At 57.4% G+C, this 14,923-nt stretch overlaps 1 protein-coding gene across 12 annotated transcripts in view; it reads left to right on the forward strand.

The window, feature by feature from the left end:
* Positions 1-14,864, forward strand: part of Rtel1 (regulator of telomere elongation helicase 1) — a 32,927-nt gene extending 18,063 nt beyond the window's left edge. For 5 of the 12 annotated variants that reach the window (XM_046432847.2, XM_058575505.1, XM_058575508.1 and 2 more), the window contains 25 exons: positions 1,866-1,904; positions 1,971-2,049; positions 2,984-3,081; positions 4,513-4,568; positions 6,019-6,093; positions 6,184-6,265; positions 7,818-7,950; positions 8,054-8,167; positions 8,254-8,294; positions 8,451-8,536; positions 8,664-8,741; positions 9,028-9,105; positions 9,398-9,544; positions 9,626-9,741; positions 9,937-10,060; positions 10,173-10,323; positions 10,414-10,574; positions 11,087-11,179; positions 12,079-12,280; positions 12,481-12,621; positions 13,236-13,352; positions 13,626-13,850; positions 13,955-14,098; positions 14,222-14,366; positions 14,602-14,864. In XM_046432847.2, coding sequence (XP_046288803.1) covers positions 1,866-1,904; positions 1,971-2,049; positions 2,984-3,081; positions 4,513-4,568; positions 6,019-6,093; positions 6,184-6,265; positions 7,818-7,950; positions 8,054-8,167; positions 8,254-8,294; positions 8,451-8,536; positions 8,664-8,741; positions 9,028-9,105; positions 9,398-9,544; positions 9,626-9,741; positions 9,937-10,060; positions 10,173-10,323; positions 10,414-10,574; positions 11,087-11,179; positions 12,079-12,280; positions 12,481-12,621; positions 13,236-13,352; positions 13,626-13,850; positions 13,955-14,098; positions 14,222-14,343 — 2,702 coding nt within the window. In that variant the 3' untranslated portion in view covers positions 14,344-14,366; positions 14,602-14,864. Of the gene's footprint in view, positions 1-1,865; positions 1,905-1,970; positions 2,050-2,983; positions 3,082-4,512; positions 4,569-6,018; positions 6,094-6,183; positions 6,266-7,817; positions 7,951-8,053; positions 8,168-8,253; positions 8,295-8,450; positions 8,537-8,663; positions 8,742-9,027; positions 9,106-9,397; positions 9,545-9,625; positions 9,742-9,936; positions 10,061-10,172; positions 10,324-10,413; positions 10,575-11,086; positions 11,180-12,078; positions 12,281-12,480; positions 12,622-13,182; positions 13,353-13,625; positions 13,851-13,954; positions 14,099-14,221; positions 14,367-14,601 lie in introns of those variants that run through there. The other 7 variants (XM_058575507.1, XM_046432848.2, XM_046432849.2 and 4 more) reach the window with 7 other exon arrangements.
* The last annotated feature ends 59 nt before the right edge of the window (positions 14,865-14,923 follow it).

The following is a 14,923-nucleotide window of genomic DNA, read 5'->3' on the forward strand; positions in this document are numbered from 1 at the left end:
ACCAGCCTGTTGGGTAGGCCTACCTGGGAGCTCACACAACTGTCACTGCTGCCTGGCAGGCAGCATCCTGGAAGCGCCATACTGAAGTCAGGGCACCAGCTGTGATGGCTGGGGGCCCACTTGGAGTGTGGTCTGTAGTTTGTAAAGGCTATGTGGAAAGATGGAGGTGCAGGGACACACTTACCTTGGCTGTTACCACTTTTACTTATTTATTTTTATTTTTGGTGCCAGGGATTGAACTCAGGGGTGCTCTACCATCGAGCTAGATCCCCAGCTCTTTTTTTCTTTTAGTTGTTGATGGACCTCTATTTTTTTTTATTTATATGTGGTACTGAGAATCAAACCCAGTACCTCACAAGTGTGAGGCAAGTACTCTACCACTAAGCCACAACCCCAGCCCGCCAGCCCTTTTATTTTTTATTTCAAGACGGTCCCCAGGCAGGCCTGGAACTTTGACCCTCTTGCCTCAGCCTCCTGAGTTGTTGAGAAGACAGGCATGCTCACCAGCCCAGCCATCTGAGTCCTTTGGTCACTTCACATCAGTATAGGTCTTTAGCCTTCCTTTTTAAAACCTGATGAAGGTTACATTTACCTGGAGCCCCTTCTGTCCAGGTGTCCATTCATTCTCCTCTGTGTATAGGGAAGCATACCAGGCAACAAGGTGAGTTTTGCTTACAGTCACCAAGCAATTTAAAAGAGAATTGTTCACCAGGCATCATGGCTTATGCCTGTAGTCCTGCCACTGAGGAGGCCGAGGCAGGAGGATCAACTGAACCCAAGAGCTGGAAATGACTGTGAGACCCAGGCTCAAAAACAGAATTGCCCATTGATTTGACCCAGTGGTTTGCTCTTTCTGATGGTCCACATTTTCTTCTAATGTTGTTTCCTTACAGTTTGAAGGACTTTAACAGTTCTTTCACATTTTTTCTTCTTTTAATTGGCATGTAGAAATTGTAGCTATTTGTGGTCTGGCTAATAGTTCTCCAGAGAACTGCACAGTGACAGATTTCTAAATCTGTTCCTCTGAGAATGTCTGAAGTTATTTTTGCTGAGTTTGGAATTCTGGGGTCCTGGCTCTTCCCTGCCTGTGGGTGAGGAGTGTCCCTGCTGGCTGCTGCCCCCAGTTCTGGCAGGATGACAACCATCCTCTGAGTGGTAGCCTTCTGTTGGTCGTGGACTCTTAGTTTGTGGCTTTCTTGGCCGTTACTTGTCCCCTCGTGTGCTCTCTGGGTTGCAGAGCCTTTCAGATGCGAGGTAAGCGTTCTACCACTGAGCAGCACCCTAGCTAGGTGTTCCAGACCGGCCTTGACTTGGAATCTTCCTGCCTCAGCCTCCAGGGTTGCTGGGTTACCCTCCTGTGCCACCACACCCAGCTGGCCGTCATTCCTTTAAGTGTTTGTTCTGTCCTGCACTCCTTCTCCTCTTCCTCGGAGCTCTGCCTCACGCTGTCCCTTGTGCTAGAGGTCTGACTGTGCTTGCGGCCGATGCTTCCAGGCCTCTCCAGACACAGGGCTGCGTAGGGTGTCCATGTGTGTGGTGTGTTCATATGTGTATTTTTTTTTAATATTTATTTTTTAGTTGTAGTTGGACACAATACCTTTATTTTATTTATTTATTTTTATGTGATGCTGAGGATCGAACCCAGGGCCTTGCACGTGTGAGGCGAGCACTCTGCCGCTGAGCCCCAGCCCAGCCCCTCATGTGTATTTCCAAGGGTGTACCGTGTGTGCTCCTGTGCTGTTGCCAGCTGGAGTGTAGACTTCGAGGACTGCACTGGGCTCTGCTCTTGCTGGGTCCCCTCCTCCACAGGGCAGCTGGCGGAGCTGGGAGGACGCAGATTGTGCATGTACTGCTCTCTCACCCAGGGCTGCACATGGAGCTGCAGGACGTCGCCAAGCTCAAGAGTAAGTGCTGCCCTCCCTCACCCCCACCACTGGTGGGCCCACCTCTGACAGCCCCTTGACCCACAGTGATCCTGCTTCGCCTGGAGGGTGCCATCGATGCTGTCCAGCTGCCTGGAGATGACAGTGGCGTCACCAAGCCGGGAAGGTGAGGGACAGGGGCAAACCCTGTGACTCCAGGCAGGGCCTGGAGCTGGAGGGGACAATGGGCTGTGACCTTGGTATTCTGCCAGGTACTGAAAGTCAGACCTGGGCCATATCCTCCAGTTGGGTCTGTCTCAATTTTCAAGGCTCTTGTGTGCTGCCACCTCTTAGCAGTTGTGGAGAACACCAGGAGTCATAGCACGCACGGTGGCATTGTCTCCTGCAGCCCTCTCCTCCAGCTGGCCCAGCCCCTCACTGGCAGTGCAGGTGCCTGTTAGTGAGACCATCCCTTTAGGACCAGCAGAGCAGTGGCAGCCTGTTAGGGAGGCCAGGAGGTCCTCAGAGTCTAAATGCTCCAACGCGGGCACTCCGTTTTTTCCTGCTGTCTTTCTTGCAGGCAGAGGAGGGCCTGGGGGTAGTTCTCTCCTGAAGACAGGTGGCTGCCGGAGCCAGGCCTGGGTTTATTGAGGAAGGCCCTGGCTGCTGCCTTCTGCCAGAGCTGGTCTGTTCCTCTGAACTTGGCAGGGACTCCAGTTGCTGGGAGGTGAAGCCTAGCTCCTCAGCTGGATGTCCAGGACTCCAGCTGGCTCTGGAACCTTCCCTGCCTCACCAAAGGCCCCCTTGCTGTAGCTTCTGCTGCCCTTCCCCTGTCTCTTTCCAGAGCCGTGAGCACGCCCTGGCAGCCCCATGGGCGGGTCCCTCGCCCAGGCACCTGCTGTCTCTTGGGTACATTGCACTTGGGCCAGGGCCTTCTCTCCTCTCCCTTACTTACAGCTAGCTCCTGAAGGCAGAGGCCTCTCACTTCAGCTTTGCTCTCCCTGAGAAGCCTCAGTTTGCTCCTGTCTAAAGGACACTTAAAAAGCTTCTGGCCTGTGGGTTCACCAAGCTGAATCCTGGTCCCCTTGCCAGGCTCAAGTCGTCTTTTTCCTCTCGGGCAGTTACATCTTTGAGCTGTTTGCAGAAGCCCAGATAACATTTCAGACCAAGGACTGCATCCTGGACTCACTGGACCAGATCATCCAGCACCTGGCAGGGCGTGAGTCTCTGGAGGGCCGGCTGCCCTGTGGTGCAGACAGAGAGGGATGGGGGCTGCCCTCATAGAGTTGCTGCTCTGTGTCCAGCAGTCAGCTGCCTGCTTCAGGCTGTTGTCCCTCCCTGTGAGCAGCCTGTGGAGCTTCCCCTTCTGTTTGGGACTGAAGGCATCCGTGCCATTTGACTGTTTTGCACGTGTGAGGCGAGCACTCTGCCGCTGAGCCCCAGCCCAGCCCCTCATGTGTATTTCCAAGGGTGTACCGTGTGTGCTCCTGTGCTGTTGCCAGTTTATTGACTTGTGTATTTTTTTGGTACTGGGATCTAACCCAGGGTGCTCTACCACTGAGCCGCACACCCAGTCTTCAGCTTTCATCTTGAGACAAGTTCTGGCTTAGTTACCCAGGCTGGCCTGGAACTTGTGTCCTCCTGCCTCAGCCTCACAAGCTGGGATTTCAGACTGTGCCCCTGCACCTGGCCTGTTGTGTTGTCCTGCAGATGTGTTCCAGCTGTTGTTAGTGGTGTCTTCTTACAGGGCATCCCAGAGAGCCCCCTCCTTTTTGTTGTTGGTACCAAGAATTGAACCCAGGAGTGCTTGATCACTGAGTCACATCCCTGCCCTTTTTATTTTTCACATTAAGACAGGGTCTTGGGGCTGGGGTTGTGGCTCAGTGGTAGAGCGCTCGCCTAGCATGCATGAGGCACTGGGTTCCATCCTCAGCACCACATAAATGTAAAATAAAGATTGTATCCACCTAAAACTAAAAAAGAAAAAATTAAAAAAAAAAAAAAAAGGACAGGGTCTTAATATATGAGGCACTGGGTTCGATCCTAGCACCACATAAAAACAAATAAAGGCATTGAGTCCATATACAACTAGGAAATAATAATAATAATTTAAAAAAAGGTCTCACTAAGTTGTTGAGGCTGGCTTTGAACTTGATCCTCCTGTCTCAGCCTCCTGAGCTGCTGGGATAACAGGTGTGAGCCACCGCACCCACCAGATAGTCTCCTTTTAAAGAGAGACAGCAAGAGACCTTGGGCTTATGAGCTGGGAACCTTGCTGGCTTCTCCCTGACACCACCGAGTCCCATTTCTGCTGTTTTGTGAGGGGCAGAGGGCTTCCCAGGGTTCCATGGCTACACTCCCTTTTAAGCAGGTGTTGGGGAAGTTTGAAATGCAGGACCTGTTGAATCTGCTGAGCCTCTTGGCACTGAGGAAGGGTGGCTTCTACATGTACTTGACCATAGAGCCTTCCTCGAGTTCCACAGAACCCTTTGGCTTCTCCCTCGCACTCTGGGAAGAGCACGACAGCTGCCCTCTTCCCATGTCCTGTGCCTGATGCTGGTTGAGGAACTGGTCTCCCCACTGGGCAGGAGGCAGGGCTTGGTAGTGTGGCCCTGTGAGATCCACAACTGCCTCTGCCTGCTGCCCACAGGTTCTGGAGCACTGGCCACCACGGTGGGGTTGCAGAAGCTGGCAGACATCATCCAGGTAGGAGCCTGCTTTGGACTGTGTGGGCCCCTTTCCAGATGGAAGTCAGCAGGGTGTCAGAGCCTGGATGAAGGCCCCCACACCACGTGTTTCTGTTGGCAAATGCTTAAGCTCATTTCCTCTCAGTCTGAATGCACTGAGCCTCTAGGGGAAGAGATAGAGGACCCGTCTGGCTGTGCTTGACTGTTGAATGGCCAGACATGTCCAGAGTAGCCCTGGGGGGAAGCTGGTGTTCCCTGGTACTGCTGGAAGTGGGTACAGGGCAGGCCTGGTGGGCATCAGGCCAGAGGCAGTGTCCTGGGGGTTCTCTCACAGACAGAGGGGCCTCCCACTAAGGGCAGTGCTGAGCACAACAGGAGACCATTTGGGTACGTGCAGTCTAACCGGAAACTGGAAGTGAGGGCAGCGCACCCATGCTGGGAGCAGTCTGCACAGGGCTCTGTCAGAGCCCCAAAGGACAAGGAATCTTCTGCCACCCTGGTGTTCATGCCACAGAGTGCTGTCATGGGCACACACCCAAGTTGCCGGAGACTCTTTGCCTGTACTGTTGGGCACATTGGTGCCGGGCAGGTGGCCTCCCTTGAGCAACCTTGGCTGAGGCCTGGTTCCCTGGTGTGCCTGAGAGCCTGCTCTCCATCTCCAGGTCCCAGCAGCCCCCCAGGGGTGTTCTCTCACCTCCTTCTCTGTAGTCTCTCACTGTTGGGTGGCACCCTCTGGGGGGACTGCCCAGTTCGTCCTGCAGCTTGGAAGCCACATCCCTTGCTGACCTAGGTGTGCTGGTTGGAGCCTTGCTGGCCGGTTGCTCACTGTGCCTTTTCTGTGAACTGTCCTGGGCATGCCAGCTCCATAGGGCTTTGTCACTGCAAGTGTTGATCCCTTGATCTGCACAGTGCATTTGTCTTCTGACTGCTTTCTGTGGTGGGGGCCAGTGAGCAGGAGGCCTGCCCCTGCTGGGGCTGGCCCCTCCCAGAGAGCCGGAGCCCACTTCTTTACACAGACAGCTGCCCCGCCCACAGGTGTCCTGTGCTTCACCTTGTCCTTGTTGGCCAGAACAATTTCTCCCGTGCCTTTCAGCTCTGAGGTTCTCCACCAGGTGGACTTTGGGTCAGCTCACTGATGTCCTTTAGGAGTCCTATTATAGTCTTGACTGGAATGTTTTGAGTTCTAGGTTGATTTGGGATGCAGGGTAGAGGGTGGCCAAGGCAGAAGAGGAAAGGCCCTGTGGGGCTGCTGTGTGTTCCCTCCATGCGGTCAACCTGGTGTGGAAGGTGCTGCCCCTCATCCTGGGATGTTGTTGGGCAGGTGAGCCAGGGAGGTCCTGAGTGCCTGTCCATCATCCTGGTGGCACAGGTTTTCCTGCACGCTGGGCCAAGGGCCTGCTTCCCAGCACAACAGAGGCTTCCTTCTCGGCCCTGGCCCTTGGCCCTGTGATGGACTCCTTGCCTTTTAGGTCGTGTTCAGTATGGACTCTGCAGAGGGCAACCCTGGTTCCGTGGTATGGCCTGGGTTCTCACAGGCCTACAAGGTGGGAGCTCCCTCCAGGAGGTGGGCAGCATGGTAGTGCCGCAGAGATGTGAGGAAGGGGTCAGGACACTGTCCATGCTTGTCCCTCTAGGTGCACATTCACCCTGACACAGGATACAGGAGGGCAGCTCAGCGGTCAGTCACCTGGAGCGCCAGTGCATCCAAAAAGCAAGGTACCAGCCTATGGGCTTGGACCCACTCCCCCGCTGACCTCAGACACACTGGAACTGCCTACATCAGTCAGCCACACCTGTGGCCACCTCACTTGCTCACTGAAAGCCAGAGGGGCCTTGGAGGAGGCTGAAGGCACATGACCTGTCCGTCACCTGGTGGGCAGTGACAAAGCCAGGGACCAGTGAGGCCTCTCACCTGCCCAGGACACACTGCATCTGGTGCAGTGTGCCCCTGGCTTGGTGTCTGGAGCACAGGGGTTCTGGGGTACAGCTGGCCCCACCTCTGTGAGACGGTCAGTCCTTGTGGCCAGCAAACAGTGGATTCATGCCTGGGGCCCCTGGGTGCTGCTAACTCAAGAAGTGTTGGGCCCACATTCCAGGTGTGCCTCTCTGTGTCTGCAGCCCTCCCTGGCTCCTGGGCCTCTGTGCCCTTCCCTGTGTGGGGCTGCTGTTTTTCCCGCTGTTGTCTCGTTTGGGGTCAATGCCTCAGCAGAAGCAGCCCGTGGGTGTTTCTGTGTGGGTACTGTAGTTTGACTGCTGTCGGGGAGAAAGGTCTCGGGGGTCCAGAGTAGCCTAGAGCCATGGTGTGGCCAGGAGCTCTGATCCTCACAGCCTCAAAGTATGGCCTCTCGCATCCTGAGTAGGGGGTGGCATTTGTGAAGCTAAGGGGTACCTAGAATGAGGGCCTGAGTAGTGTATTCTCCTTCCACTCAAATCATGTGGCTTTTTAGAAGCCGCCTCCCTGACCTGTGCATGGTGGCGCACGCCTGTGATCCCAGGGACTTGGGAGGCTGAGGCAGAAAGATTGTAGGCTCAAGGCCAATCTCAGCAATTTAGTGAGGCCCTAAGCAACTTAGTGAGATCCTGTCTCAAAATAAAAAATAATAATAAGGACTAGGATGTGGCTCAGAGGTTGGGTGCACCTGGGTTCAATCCAGTTAAAAAAAGTAGTCTCCTGTGTTGGGGTGTCGATGGGAAATCAACCCTTTGTGGTGGGTCCTTGCCAGGCATCCCTGATGGTCCCCATGTGGGGCAGCTCATGTGGGAACATGTTCCCAAGCTCAGGAAAGGGTCCTGCCCTGGGCTGTCTGCCCTCACTCCCCATTCTGGAGAGTGCAGGGAGCGAGCAGTGGCGTTGTGCCACGAGGGCCTTTTGGTCAGGCACTCTGGGAAGCTGCTGGCTTCTGGGGTGGTGACCTTGTTTGTCCTGACTGCCCAGAGTTGGAAACTCACTTCCCTGGCTTCTGCAGAGGTCTTTCATGCCTGGGAGGCTGGACCTGCTTCCTTCCCTGTGGTTTTAGCAGAGGGCCTCTGAGCCCTGTGCCACACATTTGGCTTTGGAAAAGTTTGGGTGTGAGATTGGTGGTCTCTCCCAAGGGGTCTCCTAGCATTCGCCTGGACCTGCGTCCTGCTCCCTCGTGTTCTGAGCTCTCAGGCTAAGCTCACCTCAGGAGAGCCTTTTTGTTCTGACTTCTGCACCCTGTGCCTGTGTGACTGCAGGAAGGTGGGAAAGATGACATATGTCCCATCCTCACACCCCCTGTCCTCACAGGAAAGGTGCTGAGCTATTGGTGCTTCAGTCCCGGCCACAGCATGCATGAGCTGACCCGCCAGGGTGTCCACACCCTCATCCTCACCAGCGGCACACTGGCCCCGCTTTCCTCCTTCGCCCTGGAGATGCAGATGTATGGGTCACCCCTGACCAGAGACCAAAGTGCTGGGGACAGCTGGGTGTGGGGGTGCTGCCCACGGGGCCACCCACTGACTGCTCCCTCTGCCCGGCTCCAGCCCCTTCCCAGTTTGCCTGGAGAACCCCCACGTCATCGACAGACACCAGCTTTGGGTGGGAGTTATTCCCAAAGGCCCGGATGGAGCCCAGCTGAGCTCCGCGTTTGATAAGCGGTAAGGGGGTCCTGTCTGGGCCTCACAGGGTGGTGGGGTGTAGCTGTGCCCTGGTCCTCATGACAGCAGCCTCCCTGGCTCTGCAGGTTTTCTGAAGAGTGCTTGTCTTCCCTGGGGAAGGCTCTGGGTAAGTGCCACTCCACCTAGGAGTCTGCCCTCTCTGGGAAGCCCTGGTGTCCAGCCCTCCCATGCTGTCAGAGCCCCACTTGGAGTTGGCACACCCAGTCCCCTCTCCCAAGAGCTGTGGGGCCCTCTGCCTTGACCATGGCCACCATGCTTCCAGGAAACATCACCCGCGTGGTGCCCCATGGGCTCCTGGTCTTCTTCCCTTCCTACCCCGTCATGGAGAAAAGCCTGGAGTTCTGGCAGGTACATCCCCTGTGCCTCCTCAGGGGAGGGAGTCTGGTCAAGGTGGCAGGCAGCTGCAGCCCCACAACTGCCCGAGTCTGACCAGTGCACTGATGAGCCTGTGCACACCTGGCTTTTCCTCCTACAGGCCCGAGACTTGGCCAGAAAGATGGAGATGCTCAAGCCTCTCTTTGTGGAGCCCAGAAGCAAAGGCAGTTTCTCAGAGGTCTGTGCTCCACCAGGGTCTGCCACCTCCCTGGGTGTATTGCCTGGAGAGCTGCTGACATTTCACTGGTGTCTAAGGCCCCACAACCACCCTGGCTGTGGGGTCCCTGTGTTTTCTGGGAAATACTAGGCAGCCTCTGGGTTCTGGGCATGGGTCAGTGGGGAACCAGCAGTGATGGTGATTGTACGACCTACTGGCTCCCCAATCTCGGAGGATGGGATCCCCGTCTCCCTTGTGGCAGAGGAGTCCAGGCCTAAGGCTCAGGCTGACCAGCCTCTTCCTCCAGGTCATCGATGCTTACTACAAGCAGGTCGCCTCCCCTGGGTCCAGTGGGGCCACCTTCCTTGCAGTATGTCGGGGCAAGGTGAGGCCTCTGTGGTGCATCCTCCCCCTGCCATGGGCCCTGCTGGCCACTGGGACCTGTTCATAGGCCAGGCAAGCACTGGCAGGGCACAGGAGGTTCTGAGCAGGGGGAGTTGGTGATGGGCCCGGCTGGGGCAAGGAGGGGGCTTCCTTACATCTCACCCATGCCCGAGAGATGGGGCTGTGTGGGCTGGGGCACAGACAGACCGTTGGGAAGAGCCCCGAGCTCAGGTGGGGGCATCAGGGGAGAGGAGTCTCCACTGCCCCAGGCAGCTCCTGGGCCTGTGTCTTAGGCCAGTGAGGGGCTGGATTTCTCAGACACCAATGGCCGAGGTGTGGTTGTCACGGGCCTCCCATACCCGCCACGCATGGACCCCCGGGTTGTTCTCAAGATGCAGTTCCTGGATGAGATGAGGAGCCAGAGTGGGGCTGGAGGCCAGGTGAGACGCCACAGAGCCAGGGCTGGGTTAGGGCAGGGGACTGGTGACAGCCCCAATGACCAGGCGCCCCTGCCCCTGAAGTTCCTCTCTGGGCAGGAGTGGTACCGACTGCAGGCGTCCCGGGCTGTGAACCAGGCCATTGGGCGGGTCATCAGGCACCGCCATGACTATGGGGCTGTCTTCTTGTGCGACCACAGGTAAGTACGGCAGGGCTCCCCCTGGCCACTGGAGGCCCTCTGTGGGCCTTGGGCCTTTCAGCCCCGTGTGAGCCCCCTGGGGTTCTGTGCTGGGGGACTCCTCCTGGCAGACAGTGAGCCTCTGTTTGGAAACTGGAGCCCTGTGAAGTGGGTCAAAGAGCAGAGGACCCTGGCTGAAGGCCACACGCCTTCCAGGTTCGCCTGTGCTGACGCCCGAGCCCAGCTGCCCTCCTGGGTGCGCCCCTACCTCAAGGTGTACAACAACTTTGGCCACGTTATTCGCGATGTGGCACAGTTCTTCCGTGTCGCTCAGAAAATTGTGAGCTCCCAGATGCCCAGCTGGCCGTGCCTTGTGCCCTACCCAGGGAGGGGTTGGGGTTCCTCTTCTGAAGAGTCACAGAAACAGGCCCCACCTGCCCTGTGGTCTGCAGATGCCTACACAGGCCCCACTGGCTGCAGCCCCAGGTGTGGGTGGGGAAGAAGCGATTGTCTCCACGGCCAGGTTGCCCAGCACCCTCCTCTCTGCCAGGAAAGCCACAAGTCTGGATGTGCATGTGCCCAGCCTGAGGCCCGGGTCCACAGGTTAATAGGGCTGGGTTTGGGGCCACCATGGGCAGAGGCACAGCCTGCCTGGCCCCTGTGAGCCTTGCTCTCATTCTCATGCTTCTGCAGGATTGCCATCCTCTGGGAACCCCGAGAGCAGCTTGTGCGTGGAGTATGAGCAGGAGCCTGTCCCAGCCCAGCGGAGGCCCGTGGGACTGCTGGCTGCCCTGGAGCACAGTGAGCAGAGGGCTGAGGCACTTGCAGATAAGGCCCACCTCAGGGAGGAAGAGGTGCGGAGATGGGGTCCGGTGCTTGGTGCTGAGGCTTGCCCTTGAGGGGAGGTGCAGGCTTGGAGCAGAGGAGTGCCTGGGAGTGAACACTGGGGTTCTGAAACCTGCCCAGGTCCTGCCCATTTGACCTTGGCATCTTTCCCACTGCCTCTGTAAATCCCCTTCCTGGTGGGTTGATGGGGGATTTCAGCACCCCTAGCTATGCTGTATGCCCTCAGCCCCAAGCAATGAGGTCCTGATTATGCCCCCCGCCATGCTATGCTTCCCTGGCAGGTCAGGCTGGCACAGCCTAGTGGCTCCTGTTGCCTGCTACACCCAAAGCTGGCTTTCTCAGGGCCTGGGCTAGAGTGGGACCTTGAGTTCTGCCCCCCCAGGGGCCTTTGCCCCAAATCCAGTTGCCACCAGGACTTGAGCATGACAGCCTCCCCCTGCAGGGCATCTGTTCAGGACACTGTCAGAGCTCCTGGAGACCCTCAAGTTTGGGGTTGGGACCATAGCTGTGTCCCCCTCAGGTACTCAGTCACACTGCCCCAGCCCTCCAGCGTGAGAAGAGGCTGGCCGACATGCCGAGAGGAGGAAGGAGGAAGATTAGGCTGGTCAGCCCGGTATGTGAGCTGTCCTGCAGCCACACTGGCTGCTCAGGGACATGTCTGGAATCTGACTCTTGTGCCCATGGTCCCCAACCAAGTAGGGTGTGGGTCAGTCAGCCCCAACAGGTGGACTTCCTGGGCAGCAGTGATGACAGTTGGCTGGAGGTTGCAGTTCCTTCTGTGGGTGTCTTGAGAGCCCCTCTTCCTTTCCAGCCAGGATCTGGCTTAGCCCTTGGGCCCATTTGTTTTGGGTCTTACATCTGGCCATGATTCCACTCCCCTCCAGCTGTGGTGGGGAGCACATCGTGACCCTTGCCGTCCCCGAGTACAGACCCTGACCTGCCTCGTGTGAGCAGGTGCAGTGTGCTCCTGGTCTCAGATGAGAGCCACCGAGTCAGACCTGAGACGGGCCCTTTGCCTGCTGAAAGCCCAAGTGCAACTGCTTTGGTCCATGTCCCTCAGCTTCTAGGAAGAATCAAGCAGTGCCCCTGGAGGGCTGCTGCAGCCAGGAAGGGTGGGGCAGGGTTGTGGGACTGCCTGGACCAGCCCTGCCTCGGTTTTCATAGAACCTCGTGGGTCTGAGTTGTGCAGAAGTGAGGCCTAACTGGGCATGGTGGCCATGTCTGGAACCGGGCAGGCTGAGGCAGGAGGATCCTAAGTTGCCTGGGCAACTTCGTGAGACCCTGTCTCAAAATAAGTATATAAATAGAAAATGGCTGGAGGGAAATCAAGTGGGCACGCCTGCTGAGAAGCAGCTCTCATTGCAAGCTGCCCTCGGAGTTCAGCTCCACCTGTACCTGTGGTGGACCTTAGGTGCAGGGAGCTACAGTGGACCCTTGCAGGCCTCTCCTGGCAGTAACCAAGGGCAGAAAGGATGGGGCTGGCCCTGATAGGTCCTCTCTGCATGTGCCCAGCAGGAGGAGCCAACAGCTGGTGTGCAGGCGGGCAGAGCCAAGCTGTTCATGGTGGCCGTGAAGCAGGCCCTGAGTCAAGCCAGCTTTGACACCTTCACCCAGGCCCTGCAGGACTACAAGGGCTCTGACAACTTCGAAGCCCTGGCAGCTTGCCTTGGGAGCCTCTTTGCTAAGGACCCCAAGAAGCACACCCTGCTCCAAGGTGCCCTGGCTTGCAGAGCCCTCTTGCCATGGGTGGAGTACCTTAGCTGTTGGGGGTGGGGAGCACTTGCCAGAGGGCTTCTAGGGCCTAAGGTTGTCCCTACCCTTTGGACAAGGGGCCTGGTAGGCCACCCACAGCCCCTCAAACCTCCATCTCAGTGGCCACAGTACATGGGCCCAGGCAGCATCCCTTCCTAACAGGGTTCTACCAGTTTGTGCGGCCTCACCACAAACAACAGTTTGAGGATATCTGCTTCCAGCTAACAGGCCAAAGCTGCAGCTGCCAGCCAGAGCACAGTCTTTCCCATGGGCAGCATGCACAGTCAGCCCAGGACCACAGTGGTGAGCTACCAAGCAGGATCCTCAGCCTCTGACCCCAAGGATGGGTGGTACCTGGGACCCTGGGTGGTCAGAGTGGGCATCTGTGCTCTTGTTTGGCCCAGCCTCCCTGCTCCTATGTGGGGGCTGATGGCATTACCATAAGATGGAAGCACTTATGTGGGCAAGCCCTGTTCCTATGCACTGGGCTGGGCCTAGGCCTCCCAGGAGAGACCTGCACTTGGGGAGCCAGGTGCACGTACCAGGTCTAGATGCTAAGCACTTCTCTACCTTCTTTTCCTTCCTCTGAGCTGAGGTGAGCTGGGTCCTAGAGGGGCAGTGCCTGCTGCTGCTTTTTCAGAGCAGGCTCATCCATAGGAGTCTGGGCTGGTGGCGGGTGGAGGTCCTGGTGCCTGCACCTATGGCTCTGTGCTCCTGGGCAGGGCCTTAGCCCTGTCCCCCTCCCCCAACAGAAGGGCAGCTGTGTGGGCTGTACTCAGCTCCCCCAGGTGCCTGCAGCATGTGCAAGTCAGGGTCACTGCTCTGGACTGTGGAGGGTGATGAGACCTGGTCTCCTCTGGCCAGTCCTGTTCCTGCCCTGGGGACCCTCTCAGGCCCTCAGGAGCATATTTCTTCAGGAAAGAGAGAATATGAGCCCAAGCTGACCCAGTCTGAGGGTGTATCCGGGCAGCTGGATCCTGGAAAGCACCTGAACCAGGGTGGGCCCCACCTGTCGGCCAGGCTGAGCCCTGCAGGTACCTGACTCCTGTAGACCTAGGTAGGGTGTATAGTTCTCAAAGAGGCTTGTGCTCTAGTTTGGTTTGAGTGGCGGCAGCCAGAACAGTCTGGAGCAGAGCTGGAGCCACTGGCAGGGGTGTCTCCTGTCTCCTATCTGCTCTCCATTATGCTCCCACTGTCCTGACCAGCACTAGGCTCTGCAGGAGTTCCTGGAAGGAAAGGGAGTGGAGGGGGAGCCCTGGACCCCCAGAGGCCCAACACTACCTCTGAGCCATTCTACCCCTGATCAGGAGCCCTGGGCAGCTGTCCGCAAGTCATGTCCAGAGAGGAACAGCGGGGCCAGCCTGCTGTGAGTGCTTACCTGGCAGATGCCCGCGAGGCCCTAGGGTCTGCAGGCTGCAGCCAGCTCCTGGCAGCACTGAAGGCATATAAACGTGATGATGACCTCAACAAGGTTCTGGCTGTGCTAGCTGCGCTGACCACGTCAAAGCCTGAGGACTTCCCCCTGCTGCAGAGCAAGTGGCCCCAGGGTGGGGTGGGCAGGGCAGGAGAGCTGTGGAGAGGATGGTGTGGGCCTGGCCACGCAGGGTAGGTACAGCCTGAGCAAAACTCCCCACAGGGTTCAGCATGTTCGTGCGTCCCCACCACAAACAGCACTTCATGCAGACCTGTGCAGAACTGATGGGCCTGCCCACCACAGGGACAACACTGCAGAGTCCTCAGGAGAACTTCCCTGAGCTCACCCTTGGAGCACCTCAAGCAGGTGGGCACCTGTTTGGGCACTCTCTCTGCCCGTTCTGTCACACTTGAGTCACCTGCAGCCCTGGGAAAGCGGGAAGGCAGGAGGGCAGCACTGGGCACCCCTCCAACTTGCTCCTTTCTGCAGGTCCCTCACAGGTGGATAAACCAGGGAAGACCCAGAGCAAGATCTCCTCTTTCCTTAGACAGAGGCCAGTGGGAAGTGCAGTACCCAAGGGCACCACCACAGACCAACACCAGGCCTCCTGATGGGCATGCAAATCCTGGGTGGGGTAAGCTGTACGAGGCTGCACAGACTGCTAAGTGTGGGGGATGGCACTGGGAGGGCAAGTGAGCTCACCCAGGGCCCCTTGTACCAGGTTTCCAGGCAGAGAACACAGTGCCTCTCCTTTGATTTCCACTTCTGGTGATGGCATTTCAGGTGGTGGGCTGGGTAGGAAGAAGTTAAGGCCCTTCACTAGGCCGTGGTGTTCAGCAGACATGCCCAGCAACCTGATGTCTCCACAGGCCTCCAGGAGGTGTCCTGTCATGCTGCTGCCAGGAAGCACATCACACAGGTCTTCTGGCCCAAGCTCCAGTGAACATCTGTGGAGTACCTTGTGCCCTGCTGTGGCCCCCACACTGGCTTGTCCCAGGTGTGGTATGGTCCAGGAGTCACCCTCTACAGGCCTCAGACACATGGGGCCTGGGATAGGTCTGCTAGAAATTCTTCTCTGTAACTTTCCCCAGGGGCCTCTGTCAGCTATGTGCAAACAAAACTGCCGACAGTGGCCAAGAGGTGTCTGTGTGACCTTGCTTGTTGGGGTATCTGAGGATACACTGAAGATCT

This window comes from Marmota monax, unplaced genomic scaffold (genome assembly GCF_021218885.2).
Source record: "Marmota monax isolate L192 unplaced genomic scaffold, Marmota_monax_Labrador192_F-V1.1 WCK01_AAM20220418_F8-fsc00014, whole genome shotgun sequence".
NCBI lineage: Eukaryota > Metazoa > Chordata > Mammalia > Rodentia > Sciuridae > Marmota > Marmota monax.